At 39.0% G+C, this 17242-nt stretch overlaps 1 protein-coding gene across 1 annotated transcript; it reads left to right on the plus strand.

The window, feature by feature from the left end:
• Positions 1-4208: 4208 nt before the first annotated feature.
• Positions 4209-13119, plus strand: LOC122883617 (rho-related GTP-binding protein Rho6-like). The gene is made up of 5 exons (XM_044212569.1): positions 4209-4472; positions 5254-5341; positions 10039-10148; positions 10291-10425; positions 10578-13119. The coding sequence occupies exons 1-5, from the start codon at positions 4353-4355 to the stop codon at positions 10821-10823; spliced, it is 699 nt and encodes a 232-aa protein (XP_044068504.1). The 5' UTR covers positions 4209-4352; the 3' UTR covers positions 10824-13119.
• The last annotated feature ends 4123 nt before the right edge of the window (positions 13120-17242 follow it).

The following is a 17242-nucleotide window of genomic DNA, read 5'->3' on the forward strand; positions in this document are numbered from 1 at the left end:
ATTTAATCCATTTAGTTGTTTCACAATTGTCAGACAGGAACTGAGTGAGTGAGGACTACCCTCCACCATTACAATTACCCAGCTGTTAGCATAATATGCTACAGTATGTGAAATATCTGTGCGCTAGATTAATGGTAATAAACTAGTTTCTCCTTTGCAGCATCACTGAACTGTGCCACGTTCAGGAGCAATTAATAGACAAGCGTTTCCAATACATTTCCACTTGATGATTACACTTGTTTATGGTAATATTCTTTAATCAAACCCTGATTTACATAATGCAAAAGCTCTCAACCACATCTTACTTGAATTATGTAAATTCTTTTGCTGCAAGCCATAGGGGATGAATATTTTGTGGGGGTCCTGTTTTAGAAATGATTTGAAATGGATTTGGGATTAACACCCGCTCTCTGTCTCTCTCTCTAATGACATTCCCAATGTATGTTAATAATTTTGGTGCAAATTTATGCACATTGCATACAGTAGCTCCTAGCCTAAAACATTACTGGCCATCTCCAAACTGCTATACTTGAGCTTTCCTATGGCTCATCATGCATGTAGATATGTAAGCAGACGTCACATACCAGTATAACAGATAGCCTACAGCTTACAAACATCCACTGACACACACACAACATTAAATGTCAGTGGGGCGAGTAAGGTGAGGTGAAACACGGGGTGAAAATGTAACTTTCAGTAGTGTGTATAATAAATGTAGGTCAGATAGTCGTCAGGTGCCCATGGAGCATGCAAGCACTATAGGTCATTATGTCAGCTATACCCCAGGAGTCATAGTTTGGGGATGATATATCTTCAGATGACCAAAGTGTGCCACCTGTTGCCTTTCATCTGGAAAACATTGGTGACACAAAGGTCAGTAAAAATCCTCTGCAGTGATACTGATCACGTAAATCAAAAGGCCCAAGACATGTTAACCTTTCTAAACTCTTTCAGTCCCATCATCAGGAACAGTCTATATGGGGTAAGATTATCCTTATAGGAATAGTTTGACATTTTGGAATATTTGCTTTCTTTCCGAGAGTGGGATGAGAAGGTCGATACCACTCTGATGTCTGTGCATTAACTAGGGAGCTGGAGCCGGAGTCGGTTTGCTTGATTTAGCATAAAGACGGGAAGTGGGGGAAACAGCTAACCTGGCTCACTCCAAAGCTCTAAAATCTGCCTACCAGCACCTCTTAAGCTCACTAATTAACACATATGTTTGTTTAACCCGTACATGATGTAATAAGACTATACAGCCATGCTAGTGGCTCTGTGAGCACAGCTGTGCTTTGAGATAAATGGTAACATCAGCATGCTAACATGTTCACAGTGACAGTGTTTACATGCTGATGTTTAGCAGGTCTAATGTTTACCATGTTCAACATCTTAGTTTAGTGTGTAAGCATGCTAACATTTGCTAATTAGTAGACAACACAAAGCACAGCTGAGGCTGATGGGAATGTCATTTGTTTTACATGTATTTGTTCACAAACCAAAGTATTGGACAAATTAATAATTTTAAATGAATGACATTTTTCTGAAATCCACAAAAGTGAACCTCATTGTGGCACTAGAGGAAAAGTCAGGGAATCACCAAAGTCAGTAAGGTCCATCCTCTGAGGACCATGAATATCTCTAACAAAATTTCATGGCAATCAGTCTGGACCAAAGTGAACCGACAGACCGACATTGCCATCCCTAGAGCCATGCCACTAGCATAGCTAAAAAATGATATGTTGTGGGTTTTCAGGGAGTTATGCATGGATGTATTATATGAACTGGATACGCCGTATCCAGCTCTCATAACACATCCATGGAGTTATGTGCTGTAACTATTTTTTGGCGGCCTTGACTTCCTGGAGTCTCCGCTGGTTGCCTGGCAACCTCATGGTGACAACAAGACTCCAGGAAGTCCACAAATTGTCGTGTTTACATTTTGGTACGTCTGGTCTTAATGCTAAGCTAAATGAATTGAACCCCAGAGGAGGAAACAAAGCACGAAGATAGAAATCGTAATGAATCAAGACAGAGAGGGACACCATTTTCCTGGTTTCTCTCTGCACCAGGTGCAACTGATGTCCCCTTTGAGAGTTTCACGCTATACATTAATGGTATCAAAGAGCTGTGACAGTTGAGCAGTTGTTTCCATTTATGTTTTGCACAACTAGCCATGCTCCACTTCCTCTCCAAATGGCTTACACTCTCTGTTATAGTGATGACTGATGAAGCCATCTGTCATCTGTTTGGGGTTGGAAGGCAGTGCTCAGCCCTGAACGCTACGTGTTGTATAAACATATGTGAATACACAGTCACTCATATGTTTCATGTAAAAAATAATTGCATGCATCCTCACATGGCTGTTTCCCACGGTTGGTCGGAAGGATACACACAAAACCCATTAAAACAGATATCAGAGAGACATTTAGACAACATTTAGAGCAAATTCTGATGAGCTGGATTTCTGTGTAATGTCCTCTATTTCTCTCAGACACTGTCATTTTCACCCTTTTCATCTTTTGACCAAAATGACATGTTGCAGAAGCTGAAGAAAGACATGACTTTCAACTTAAATACTACACACACAACCACTTGTACTATTGACTCAAGTCAGATAACAGATGAGGTACTTTCTGGCACTTTCTAGAGACACATCAGGTTTTCCACAGAGAGGATATGAGAGGACAAAAATTCCCTTTAATTTGTGTAATCACACTGTCATCAGGTCCTTATCGGAATACAGGAATAGTTAATCATTTTGGGAAATATGATTTTTCACTTTCTTTTCTGAGAGTTAGATAAGAAGATCTAACTTCCTGGAGTCACTGCTGTTTGCCTGGCAACCTCACGGTGACAATGAGTCACTGCGACTGCCCAAAAAAAAAAAAAAAAAAATAGTCCAGCACTGACATTTACACTTTGGCTTTTGTACAGCTTAAACAAACAAGATATACATGTTAATTAGTGAGCTTTAAAGGTGTTGGTTGGTAGAATGTATACTTGTTTACTTTTGGACAGGGCCAGGCTAGATGTTTCCCCCTGCTTCCAGTCTTTATGCAAAGCTAAGCTAATCAGCTGTTGGCATTAGCTTCATATTTAGTGCACAGATATGAGAGTGGTATCAATCTTCTCATCTAACTCTCTGCAAGAAAGGGAAAGTGTATTTCACAAAAAACAACAACTATTCCTTTAACATACAGGGCCATAGCTACCATGAGGTCAGGTCCTTGTTTTATTTATTTATATATTTATTTGTTTAGTTTGTGTGTACCCTACACATTTATAAGCTGGTTCCAAAATTTTTACACACTGTAAAAATAAAAGTAACTCAATTAGAAGTAAAATTGCTATATTGAAAATGTTACGTAAGTAAAAGTATAAAAAGTAAAAGTACTCAAAGCAGAAAAATAGCCCCTGTGACTGATTTTACTATTGTAGTTGGCTGATCTAATTTGACCTATTTTGTATAGGACTGCAACTAATGATTATTTTCATTTTTATGGATTAATCTGCTCATTTGTTTCTCCATTAATCGATAGATTGATTTGTAAAACTTGAGAAAATAGTAAGAAAAGCCATCACAATTACCCAGAGCCCAAAGTGACACTTTCACAATGCTTATTTTGTCCAACCAACAGTCCAAACGTCAAAATTATTCAAAATAAATTAATATTATCAGAATAATTAGAAGGTAAAGCAGCAAATCCTCACATTTGAGAAGCTGGAACCATGAAATGAAACTTCAAATCACAATTGTTGCCAATTAATCTTCTGTCAATTGACTAATGTTTCAGCTGTACTTGTATATACTGTTGGGTAATTTAATTTATGACAAAACATCATATTTTATAAGCTCTTTGTTTGTTTTGTGTGCTAAAATCTAAATCTACAAAGTACAGCTGTAAAATAAATGTAGTGGAGTAAAAAGTACAATATTTCCCTCCCTGAACTGAAGTGGAGTAGAAGTATAGCATAAAATGGAAACATTCAAGTAAAGTACAAGTACCTCAAATGTGTACTTAAGTACAGTACTTGAGTAAATGTACTTACATTCCACCACTGGTAAAATCCCGGCTTTGGCCCAGCAGTTCACCAACCACCATCACCTACAAAAAATGAGACCTCGTGCACTGCCCTCCTCCTCCGGCTCGCGCACTGCGCAGCGCTCATTGGTTGGCGCGACAATATAAAGTTCCGCAGTGATTTCGCTCATTGACTGCTGCTCCGCTTCACTGACTGACTGAGCACGAGGGCGAACACAGCCGGTTACCGAGAGGATTTACAAAACTTTATCGTTAATATTTCCACTCTTATTTCTTTTTTATTTTCTACCCGTTGAATTAATCTTCACCATGAAGGAAAGAAGACTCACGCAGCCGTTTGTTGCGAGGTGTAAACTAGTGCTGGTCGGGGACGTCCAATGCGGTAAAACAGCGATGTTACAAGTCTTGGCCAAGGACTGCTATCCAGAGGTATCAGATATCTGTACAACGTTATAATGTCTGTAGTTATTATTCGGATGTATTCTGATTGGAAAAAAAATATTGATGATTTAAATGACAGCTCATGTTTGTGCAATTCATCTTTCCCCTCGAGAAAGAATAAATATTACTTTAATACTCCCACAAGGACCAGAAGACTAGACAAGAGTTATTTTATAAGTGTTAGAGACTTAGAGAATGCCAATGGTACCTAATTTATATTTATAGTGATCTTATTTATTTTTGAAGGCCTATTATATTTTTAAAACTCACATGGTGCCTTATAGCTTATAGTACTATTGTATTGGCACACATGTGTAGTAAAGGATATTTGACTATATGTTCTATTTTCATAGGTTTAGTTTAGTAATTTAGACAGGCTATATTACATAAAATCCTTCCAGTTTGGGAATAATACTAGTGTAAGATCATTGATATACTGTAGATTAATATGTTTGAGCCCTGCTGAACCTATGCATTGATTAGTTGATTTAAAAAGTTAATCACTGCTAATTTTGCTAATTGATTGTTTTAGTCATTTGAAAATAATAATGCTTCTGTTTGTCTTTCATTTTATAGAATTATGTATTAAATAGTTGTTACTGTTACTCAGTAAATCCATTACTGTTAACTTGACGGACATTTGTTCTTGTTTTTGACATTTTACACTCTAAATGATGAATTAGTTGATACTTGTCCATGTAAATTTGTAATAAAAAAAAGAGAAGTTATAAATGCTCCCTAAACCCTTTCCTTTATTGTCCATTTCTAGACTTACGTCCCTACTGTGTTTGAGAACTACACAGCCTGTCTGGAGCTTGAAGACCAGCGTGTTGAGCTCAGCCTTTGGGACACATCAGGTGAGCATTATACTCTGATTTCTTGCCCACAGTTTAATAAAACTGACTGTTATGCAAAGGGCAAGGCTGTGATCCTCCTCTCCCCTCTATCTTTGACTCACTGCCAATTTAAAATCCTCCCCGAGCTTTCACGGTCACTGTTTGTGCTTAAGCAAGGAGTTAAGTAGTTTCAGTCCTGTATTCAGGGGTTGATTTGTGGAACTTGTTTACCCTCCCAACAACACAGACAGCCTGGAGTCGGGTAACAGCTGTAAATGAAGCTCCATTTCATTAATTGTTTTACAAACAGTCCTGTTGTTGTTTACCCTGACATCACTATCTGCCAATCCTGTTTTGATGTAGTTAAGCAGCTTTTCACTAGTGTGAACTCTGTTGAGAGATCTTCCTTGGTGGGTTGGTGCAGGCAATGATTGACAGGCCTGAGCAACAAGCCTGCTTGGATTTCCCACAAGACAACTGGGACATAAAATCCACAGCTTTTGCATGGAAAATCATACATGCAAAAAATTTTAAAAAGCCCACGGTCTCAAAGATAAACACAGTCCAAAACTCAAAGATATTCAGTTTACAGAGATAAAAAGCTGAGAATAGCAGCAAATCGTCACAACCAAGAAATGTTTGGCATTTGTGCTTGGAAAAAGACTCAAATGTGATTGTTCCTGTTTACATTTTTTTGTGATTAATCAATTTATCGTTATAGTGGATGCAAGGGTGGAGCGTGGACTGATCTTTTTAATGGTTTTGATGTTAAATTTTAAAGAGTTCATGTACATGGTAGTTTTTGCGTCTTGTATACTATTACTATACTATAGTATATAATATACTATTGTATAGTAGCTAATCTATTGAGTGTGTAAACAGTTATTACAATCAGTTTGAATCAGCCTAGATTAAATCTACCAGATGCAGGGTCATGCAGGGTGATGTTCATACCTCTGACCTCCATGTGCAAGAAGTCAAGTTAACAAAGATCACAAAAGACAGTCATATATTATATCCAAGAAAGTTTTAATACTCTTCATTTTATAACAAAGGTTAAAACAAAAGGTGATTAATTTGGGACTCCCAAAATGAGACACGCTTTTCAGTCACCTTTATCATAAATACAAAGCAGCAGACAGCAGCAACAGAGCAGCTGCAATGATTAGTTGATTAATTAATTACTTGATCGACAGAAAAATTTATTAAATTTAAAGTTTGATTTACTTTTTAAGGAGAAATGCCAAGAATTTGCTGGTTCCAGCTCCTTAAACGTAACGTGACTTTCTTCTGTTTTATATCACTGTAAACTGAATATCTTTGTGTTTCGGACTGTTGGTCGAACAAAACAAGACATTTGAAGACGTCACCATGACCTCTGGGTAAACTGAAGACAGACATTTTTCACAATTTTCAAACAACTAATTGATTCATCGAGAAAATAATCTGCAGATTAACCAGTAATGAAAATAATCGTTAGTTGCAGCCTTTTATACATTAGTGTTACTCCTCTTGGTTTTTGGATCCAAAATGTCTGAAATGTTTGTGACCATTTTAAGTGGCTGTTATGAAAATGTTTTGTGGGCCATCGGGCCTACTGACATAATGACTTCAAATCTATAGAAAAAATATGTAAATAGGATAAATAAGAAAAAGCCATCCGCTCCAGTGTAGATTCATTTCATAACAGCGTTGGCTGAGGCATTGTGCTCAGAGGAAGTTGAGCAGTGCCAGTTGGCCTGCAGAGGGGTTGTTTCACAGGGGAGAGGGGGATGCCTTGTCCATGCAGGGGGTGGAAGTCTCTGAGAGTGTGGGCAAGCGTGTGTGTATGTTTGTGCGTGTGTCCTGTCTTATTATGTGCGCAACTGTGTATGTGTGTATGGCGTACAGTCGCTGTGAACAGAAGGCACAAGCGAGGGATACTGAGTGAAAAGATATGCTTGACCTCCTCACTGCCTTATGGTGTGCGTTGCCTAAAAAAAGGTCTTATGTAACTGAAACCAACACTGAACTAATGTAGGTTTGTGTGTTTATCTCCCACGGAGTAAAAACTTTCTGGACAGTCACCCTTTCCAGAGGAAACATTGCATAAGACCTATTTACATTTGCAATACACACACAAACTGTCACTCTTTATGTTTCTTTACATTCTCAGTCTTTATTTATAACATTTAGGGCTGCAACTAAATTAAACTAATTACTTTTATTATAATTAACAAAAGTTGATGTCTTTAAAAGTCTTGTTTTGTCCGACCAACAGCCTGAAACCCAAAGATATTCAGTTTAAAATCATATAAGATAAAGAGAAGCAGCAAATCTTTACGATTTAGAAGCTGAAACTAGAGAATGGCATTTTTGCTTTAAAAATTACTTAAAACGAACAAATTGATTATTAAAATGTATTTCCTGGCAGTCAACTAAATGAATAATTGACTAATCGTTTCAGCTCTAATAACATTGCTCCAGGTGTCTTACTCTGACATGATGTGATCTTTCACATACAAAACAGATGTTTAATGTTTCACCTCAGTTCTATGTGTACCACAAGATTTCTCACAATAAAAAAAGGCTCAGAAGCATATTTTTGTGTTTTATCATGTTTTATTAAGTCTTATCTTGAGTCCTTCCATTTGCTTTCTTTCTTTGAGAGCAGAGAGGGCAGTTTCAATGCATCAGCTAATGTTTGCTCAACTGAAAGGGTTGTGTGCATGTGTATGTGTTTGTTTGTGTGTCCAGGCAGGGGGCTGCAAATGTGTGGGAGGTGGTGGGTGCTAGAAGTTGTGTCCTCTTTAGATCTCTCTGCCTCCTCTTTCTCAAGCCTTACATCACCTTGGATAGTTATGTGACGGGCGCTTTTATTCCCACTAAAAAAAAAAAAAAATGTTATTGATAGATTACAGTTGTATAAGTTGTCCTACTTTGCAGATTTAACTCAAAAATACAGACAGACTGAGTAAACCAGAAGGGCCTTGAATGGCAGTGCTTTTTGTTGTTAAAATATTGTAGTAAAAAAAATGTCAATGTGTCAGGAGACACAAATTCATCAACACATGATTGTTAGTTAGTTCCGGTATAAGCTTATTAGAAGTATCTATTCCCGATATAATTATACCCTCATATATTTGCAAGGAAATCTTCTTGTGTGCATTTGGCCCCTGAGGACAGTAGTGGGAAATTAAATCTTCGTGTTGCTGTGTGTGGTGTGATTAGGTGGCAGAGGGAAGACAATAGAAAGCGGACATCCTGCCAGTCTGTTTTTAGCACAGGAGCCTTCCTGAGGGTTAAAAAAAACATAGATGTGTTGTTTATGGAAATTTAAGGAAAATATGTTTCCTTCACATTCTCATAACCAAGATGTTGTATTTATGAGACAGCAATCAGAATAGGCTGTCTGAGTGAGGTGATGAATAATGAATGTTATCATTTTGAGGATCGGTTTATTAGTGGCTCAGTAGTGGTTGAAAATGTTGGAAAAGTTACTACTGGTTAATAAAAGCAGTAGCTGTAGTTGCAACTGTGGATCTTAGATCTTAGTGTAAAGTTTGGGAGTGATTGGCCACCAGGGGACGCTGCAATTGCGATTCAAATGTTTCGAATGGAAGGTCTTGCTATAACTCTTTCACCAATCACATGCACATTCTTCAGAAAAGTACCCATTCTAGTTAGTAACTAACATGTTACATCTCGTTTGTTTCATCCGTATAAAAAATGTAGTGTGTAAAAACGTTGTTTAAAGGGGGCGGGGGTGTTATGTGTCATGACTCTGAGCAGTTGCCAGGCAACTAGTGGAGACTCCAGGAAGTTATTGTGCCTGGCCAAGAAATAGTCTGAAAATATAGCACATAACCCACCGTAAAACAGCGAATTGTCATTGCAGATTTTGTTACCATTGGACAGAGCCATGCTAGCTGTTTCCACCTGTTTCCAGTCTTTGTGCTAAGCTAAGCTAACCAGCTGCTGGATGTACCTTCATATTTACCAGAGAGACGTGAAAGTGATATCAATCCTCTTGTCTAACTCTGCACTAGAAAGCAAATGAGCGTGTTTTTCCGAAATGTCAAACGTTTGCTTTAAGAGGAATACTTTTCAATAACCTATCTATCTTTTATATGTATATAGAATGTTTTTGATATTAAAATTGCCAAATTTTTCTCTTGTATCTGTATTTTGGCACTTTATCTGATATTGAACATGCAAACCAAACAAAAACTCATGGAAAGAGTATTCTATGGTGATGATTTTGCTTCATAGGACATTTGGTAGTTTTTTTGTTTTTTTTTTAACTCAAACAAATGGTAAATAAAGCTTGCTATTGACTAATATTCGAAAGATTGGTGCAGAGTTGCACTGCCTGTGACTCAGTGAGTTAGTTTACTTTACTGGAAGAATTCCTCTCAGTAGGAAGGCGTCAAGCTTAGTGAAATTATTTGCTCTCTTATCAGTTTGGCAGGGGTGTATGTGACTGTTTGTGTTTGTACTGTGTGAAAGTGAGGAGGATGATTGTGATAGAACATTATAATAGTGTCAGCTGGTTTCAGACCATAGAATAAGATCTTTTGTTTCTATTTCTGCTTGCTGACAAGGGGAAAACTTTACTGAAGGTTTTAAGCCAAGTGCCCACTTTCCTGGACCACATGTTAATAAAGTTGTATGCTGTTGTGCCTCAGCTACATAAGACATCCCTAAGTGTGTGTCCTGATGTTACTCCGTCTCTCTAGGTTCCCCGTACTACGACAACGTCAGACCCCTCTGCTACAGCGACTCAGATGCAGTGCTCTTATGCTATGACATCAGCCGACCAGACACAGTAGACAGTGCGCTGAAGAAGGTATTAATATTATTAACTGCTGCAGTGTGCTGACAACATAATTTTTTGCCGATTGATCAATAACCTGACCTCCCCCCATGTTCACTCATTATATGTTGTATGATTTACTACTACTTGACTCCTGTTTGTCTTATCCTTGCAGTGGAAAGCAGAGATCCAGGACTTCTGCCCCAGCACACGGATCCTACTAATAGGCTGCAAGACGGACCTGCGAACAGACGTATGCACGCGCATGGAGCTGTCCAATCAGAAACAGACTCCCATCTCCCATGAACAGGTTTGCTCCATGACTACTCTTTCTTCCTCTGTGTGTCTATTTAGGTTTCTGTCTTCTGTCTAGACTGCATACTCATAGAAATCCCCCTTTGTTTTATTCTACTCTAGCTCATACTCAGTTTTACATGCATTTATTTTTCCTTCACATTGTAGGGTTCGTCCTTGGCCAAGCAGCTTGGAGCAGAAGCTTACCTGGAGTGCTCAGCGTTCACATCAGAGAAGAGCATCCACAGTGTCTTCCGTACTGCGGCCCTGGCCTGCATGAACAAACTCCAGCCTGCGACTAAACCCAGCCCTATCCGCCGCCTCTCCAAGAGACTCCTACACCTGCCCAGCAAGACAGAGCTCCTCTCCTCCACCTTCAGCAAGGAAAAGTCCAAGAGCTGCTCCATCATGTGAATTCTGCTGAGATCGTACTAAAAGAAAGCAAGGGACCAGCAGACTGCAGATGGTTCAGCAGGGGTCCAGGGTGTGCAAGGGAAAGAGAGCAATGATGTGGATTTCTACAAAGCACTCTCTCCTTTGCAGCACCCCTCCACCCCCAAACTCCCTGTCAACCACTTCAAAAAAAGTTTGCTACACTCTCTATATTCAACTCTGACACTAAACTTTTGATCATGACTTGTCACCAGCACACAGTGCAGAGAAAAAATGTTTGATGTTAAAAAATATTTCTGATCAATTAAATACACCTGTACAAAGAGAGGATAACAGGCAGCCTTTTGACCTGTTCGATTCCTCACATAAAGGTTGCTATGAGGGATTCATCTTAAATACGGTCAGTACCTCCTCTTTTCTACGGGGAAAGTGGTTGCATGCATTTGACTTCATTACCCTGATGAGACCCATTTGAAATTCTGATAGCGGCGCCCTTTCCCATCCATCTCATTATCCGAATGTCTCTTTAAGGTCACGATATGGGCTGAGTGACGAGATGAAATGTAAAATCTGACAGTGACAGGAAGTGATATCTACAGAAATGCAGCTCGGGAATTTAAAATAGTGGCCCCTTGAAGAAATTATTCCCCTGCCAGCCCCTTACAGTATTTCATTTGGAAATTAAAGCTGACAGTGGAGAGAAAAAAAGATGAGAGAAGGGAGGGATTTGGCAAGCAATAGCGTTCATTTGCAAAGGCAGTGGGAGGACGAACTGAGAGCAACATCTGAAGGAGCGCAATGTGACTCAGCACTCACATGAGCCACAAAACAGTCCAGGGTGGACGTGTTGTGACAAAAACAAACACAAAAGCCTGGGCCATGTAAAGATGTTTCTGTCAGAGCCCCTTTCATCACCCATCACCACAGCAATCTTAATTGTTCAATGTTATTAACCATACGGCTTGATTTTAGTGATGTTACAAAAATGATGCATCATCTCACTTTTCCCTGCTACTTTATGAACTGCTTAATGGATACCAGTTTTTGATATGTTCCAGCAAAAAACAACAACATCTTGGTCTTTTAAAAAGGTAAAACAAAAGATTTATTTTTACACAAGCCAAACTGGATGGATTTATTTTAATGTACCAAAAGGACTCTTAGAAATCTTTTTGGTTTTGAATCCTCATGGATATTTAAAGAGAAACAGTTCTCAACTTTGAACTTTGGACTGCGAACGTGTTATGTGGGCCTGCTCACCATGCGTTCAACAAGCTCCAGGTGCTGGGTTAAGCTGAATTGTTTTGTTTTTTTTTGCCCCTGCTGCCATTTCCAGCCTTGATAGCTGCATTAACACTCCCTGAGATGATAGGTGGGAAGGTTGAACTGAATCACGCAAACAGGCTGGTCCTGTCTGGAGATTTTTTTTTTCTCCTTCCTCTTTCTATGCTTTGAAAGTATTTTGATTTTATTTTTCAACTTCCCTTAAAAGTATTCTTGACATTTTCCATTTATTAAACAGCTTTTTTCTGGATGTTCCTACTTGCTTGTAGCTGTCTTTGGTGGGATTTTTTTGTTGTTGTTGTTGTTTTTTTGTAGCTGTTGATGATGTTCTTGAATTTACTTGAGTCTTCTGGCATTAGCGGCTGTTGACAGCTCAGCTAATGGAGGACTTGATGATTGGTGGGTCTGCATCGAGAAGCCCGGAGTTCTCTGGATGTACAGAACACTGGAATTTTACGTGTTGCCTAGCAACAGCGTGAGCAGGGGACAGGCCTGAGCGGGGTTCCTGCCTCACGGAGAGAGGGGAGGAATGGCTCTCCGAGAGGGCGCCTCACCTTTTTATATTTGTAGCATTAGACAGAAGCCACTGCGAAGGTGACGGCTGGACGTTTCAGGGAGCAGCGGACTGCTTATGATCCCTACGTGGTTTTAAAGACCCCACGCTGGTAGCTGCCACGAGTGGGTTGTTGGAAACGACAACATGCCATCTAAAACATGTATCTGTAGCTCTGCTTCAGTCATTATTTCACTTCTCATTCCTGCCTAGTGCATTATGCTATCCTAAACAAGCTCCATTTGGTTTCAATAGACAGCCGTCATTTCACAGTTTATCTCTTGCTCGCTTTTTGACAGACAGACTTGTTTTGTTGTACATATCCTTTCTCATAAAACTGTTTATTACAAATCCCCAAAACGAATGTTACTGAAGCAAAACAATATGGTTGCCTATTATGGCTTAAGTTATTGACTGAATTCTGTATTTGTTATTGTCATAATCTGCTTTCTTTATTTAAATAAATATGTCTGAAGTTCATTTACAAGTCAGTGTTTATTTCTGTGTTAAACCCATTAAAACTGTGGTTCTCAAATGGGGGTGGGGGTATGACAAACAAACAAAAGTGCTCTGATGCAAACTTTTTCGTGGGGGGCGTGCACTGCATTAAAATGAGACCTTTCGACCTTTGATGGATGTATTGATTACTAATTATGAATGAAGAAATACACATAGAATACTAAAAGAACTGTAGAAAAACAGAAGGTAAAAATGTATAAATTGGATATTGTACACTATCAAAAATCTGGGATGACAGCTTCTTCTATACCCTTCATGTCCAGTTAAGTCCGTTTTTTAAATTTCTGTATTGCTTGATTCACATCTCACAAACAGCTGTATCAAATTCGAAGAAACGATTATTTGGGTAATGTAATCAAATTCAAGGCTCCCTGAGAGAAAGACAGACTGATAGCTTGGCAGCACATTGTCTATTTTGTCTTAAGAGAGAATGATAATGTATACTTATTTTTCATGTCAAGGGCACAGTAGTTCACACTCTAGGTAATAAGTCAATGATACAAATAACACATTATCTACTGTATGTCTTAATGGAAGGCCAACTAATTTAATCTACAGTATAATTCCTGGTGGTTATTAACTGTACCTCTACAAAATAATAGAAATGCCACCAGTTTTAGCTCAGTTTTAAAATAAGTGCAGTCAGGTTTGTATTCATACAGATTTCTGAACATCAAACTGAACTTTTTTGTTTGTTGTTTGTCCCTAAGGACTGTGTGGCCTACAATTAGATGATGACGGCAGCTTCACAGTATGGTGTCAAAACAAGCCTGTGGATGTTACACCACTGAAGCATGAACACAGCCTTAAGGGATCAACCCTTCCCCCAACATGCACACACACACACACACACACACACACACACACGTCCAATGCCACATGCATACATCATGTTACATACATGATTAGTTTTGAAAACTTGCCACTTTCTATTGTTTTGTTTGAAAAAAGGGGATTTGTTGTTGCCCCGGATTGGCTTGTTGCACCAGCTACTCGTGAATCCTTAACTAAGTTTGTGTGTGAAGTCATTCTTAAGGTCTTTATAGTCAAACTAGTGATTTACTAATTTGTTTCACACCTTTAGTAATGTGTAGTAACTATGTAAACAGGAAGTCACTGTAGCATCTAAGCTATAAATAACATTTTTAGGAGATCAAATTATGTATTAAACTATATTAATTAAATAAACTTAACTGCCTATCTGTAGGTAGGACTTTGCTTTATTCATATATAAATACATGGAGAAAGGTGTGCATTATTTGGGCACAACGGTAAATTGAGGTATATTGTGTTTTTTGTGAAATGTAATTTAAAGTCTTCATGTTATGCAATGGCTAAAGGGCTCACTTGTGACTGAGGCCATAACAGATTCAGTTGAGTAATTTGAGAGTCTGAACAAAGTATACCTACAAGAATATTAAAACTTGAGCATTTCCTTTTCTTTTCACTGCTACTGCTGTCTTTGCCGTTTCCTTTTCTCTTTCTTTTTCTTTTTTAACCAACCATCCTCCCTGACCCCCATTACTATATTTGCTTTGTCTTTAACTTGACTGATATCAGCTCTTATCAGGATCTCAATGGCTACGTCCTGCTGCCACACTCTGCCCACTGATGATACAACACGGATGAAGTAGCTGAATGTTTGCCATTCCTGAACTATCACACACAGGATACAGCAGTGACTCGTGACCTCCTTATCCATTACCTTTGTACAGTAGGTGATGAGGGAATTGTGAGAATACGCTCTGCATCACCAGTCTCAGATAAATTGAATCACTTGTCTGCTCCAACATTGATTTTCTACAGCTTGAAATTTGATTGTCTTTTGGATAAACAGGGCTGCCAGCCTGTGTGTCTACGACGCTGCTCTCTCTTATCTTTTCCACAGTTTCTGTCTCCCAGTCTCTCTCACACAGATACATACACACATTAATAAAAAATTTGTCCATGTACATTACATGTCTCTGTAAATCAGATAAACCTCTGGCAAAGGCGTATTGAGCCTGTCATCCATGGCAGGTCGCTCCAAGGCATGATTATATTGTACGACCATAATGGATGTGGAACTGCTGTGGTCCTTTGACAAAGACTGCACCTTTTTGGATCAAGCTATTTAGCTTTTTGTGCTGGTGTTGCTGCAGACTATGTTTAAAGGGATAATTCAAAATACACATATTGGCTTTCTTGAAGAGAGTTAGATGAGAAGATCAATACCATGTCTCCTATGTGTATGGTAATTATTAAGCTACAGCCAGCAGCTGGTTAGCTTTGCCTAGAAAGAAGTAGAAAGAAAAATTTCTTGGCCGGGAGCAGAGCTAGGCTAGCTATTTCCCTCTTTTTCCAGTCTTTATGATAAGCTAAGCTAACCAGCTGCTGGCTGTAGCTCATACCTGCCAACACTTTTCCCAGGTTTCTCCCGTATTTCAAGGCCATCTCCAGGCGCCCTCCCGTTTTGTTGTTTCTCCTGGGAAAGTCCAGGTATGGTAGCTGTATATTACCGTACAGATGTGAGAGTGGTATTGATCTTCTCATCTAGCTCTCGGCAAGAAAGTGTATGTACGTATATTTCCCAAAATGTCAAACATTTCTCTTGAAGCTTTTTTGGCATATGACCCACGCTAACGCTAACAACTTAAAGGAATAGTTTGAAATTTTGGGAAATACACTTACATACCTGCCAACACTTTTCCCAGGTTTCTCCCGTATTTCAAGGCCATCTCCCAGTGCCCTCCTGTTTTGTTGTTTATTACAATGAACTATGAAACTAGAGCCAGCAGCTGGTTAGCTTAGCTTAGCATAAAGACTGGAAACAGGGGGAAACAGGTATCCTGGCTTTGTCTGAAGGTAAGAAAATCTGCCTACAAGCACCTCTAAAGCTCACTAATTTACAAGCTTTATCTTGTTTGTTTAATCCATACAAAAACCAAAGTGTAAAAATGACAATTGTGGTTTTATGGGGCGTTATGTTTCTGACTACTTCTTGGCTGAGCACATACTTACCCGACAAATATGAGAGTGCTATTGATCTTCTCGTTTTTTCTCAAAATGTCAAATTATTTCTTCAAATCACGTTCACAGTACTGACCTCTTTACATTACATTGTCCCAGACTTAGAATTGGGAAGCTGCTTGCCATGTTACCAGGGATGAGAGATATATTGTTTAATTTTGTAATTATTTGTCATATGATTGTTACTGTTACTGTATAATTTTTATTTTATTTTTACTTGAATATGCATAAAAAAAACAAAAAAAGAATGGGAGGCTGCTGATTTATTGATAAAATTACCTTCCTGTCCAGGACATTGTCTGAAAATCACTCCATGCTTGAAAGTACAAGCCAACAATGACACATGTTTTGAACTGACATATTTGATGTGAACTAATGAACAGGTCAGCAGCAAGTGATCTGTACAATCTAGACATTTGTACCTTTCTCCCTGGATGGATAGGTGCCTGCAGCAGAGACGGTGAGACTGTTGAGGATTAGGAACCAGAGGGGAGGATGATTTAGGGAAGAGTGCTGCCATCTGAAACCCTCTCGGGGGAGTCAGAGAAAATGGTTGCAGTGCAGTGTGGCTCATTACCACATAAGCACATCATCTATCAGACATGGCAGGGCAGACACACATAAAAACACACACATGATGCAGTCTCATACACATTCAAACAATCAACCTATCAGACCTCTCCAGCACCGCAGCGACAGAGAAGGAAGCAAAGGGCTCATGAGAGGATGGGGGTTTGCAAAGCTATGCTGCCTGGTTACTGATGAGGTATCTGCAGACTGACATATAGGTTACATTCCCGTATATGCCCATGCACACAAACACACACACACACACATCCACTATAACAGTGAGCTTTGCCACAGCTGTGTATTATAACTCCTGTCTCTGGATGGAAAATGAGGTTGTATGTCAAAAGCTCAGCTGGCTGAGGAGTGACATTCTTCAGTGTCCCATATAGGCATCTGCCTCTCTGGGGTTCAGTCCAGCAGACATGGCCACTATGATGTCTTTCCACATATTGTTTTTGTATAATTTTCCCACCTACTGTATGTCTGCATAACCCATGTACTTTAA

Source organism: Siniperca chuatsi, linkage group LG10 (assembly GCF_020085105.1).
Source record: "Siniperca chuatsi isolate FFG_IHB_CAS linkage group LG10, ASM2008510v1, whole genome shotgun sequence".
NCBI lineage: Eukaryota > Metazoa > Chordata > Actinopteri > Centrarchiformes > Sinipercidae > Siniperca > Siniperca chuatsi.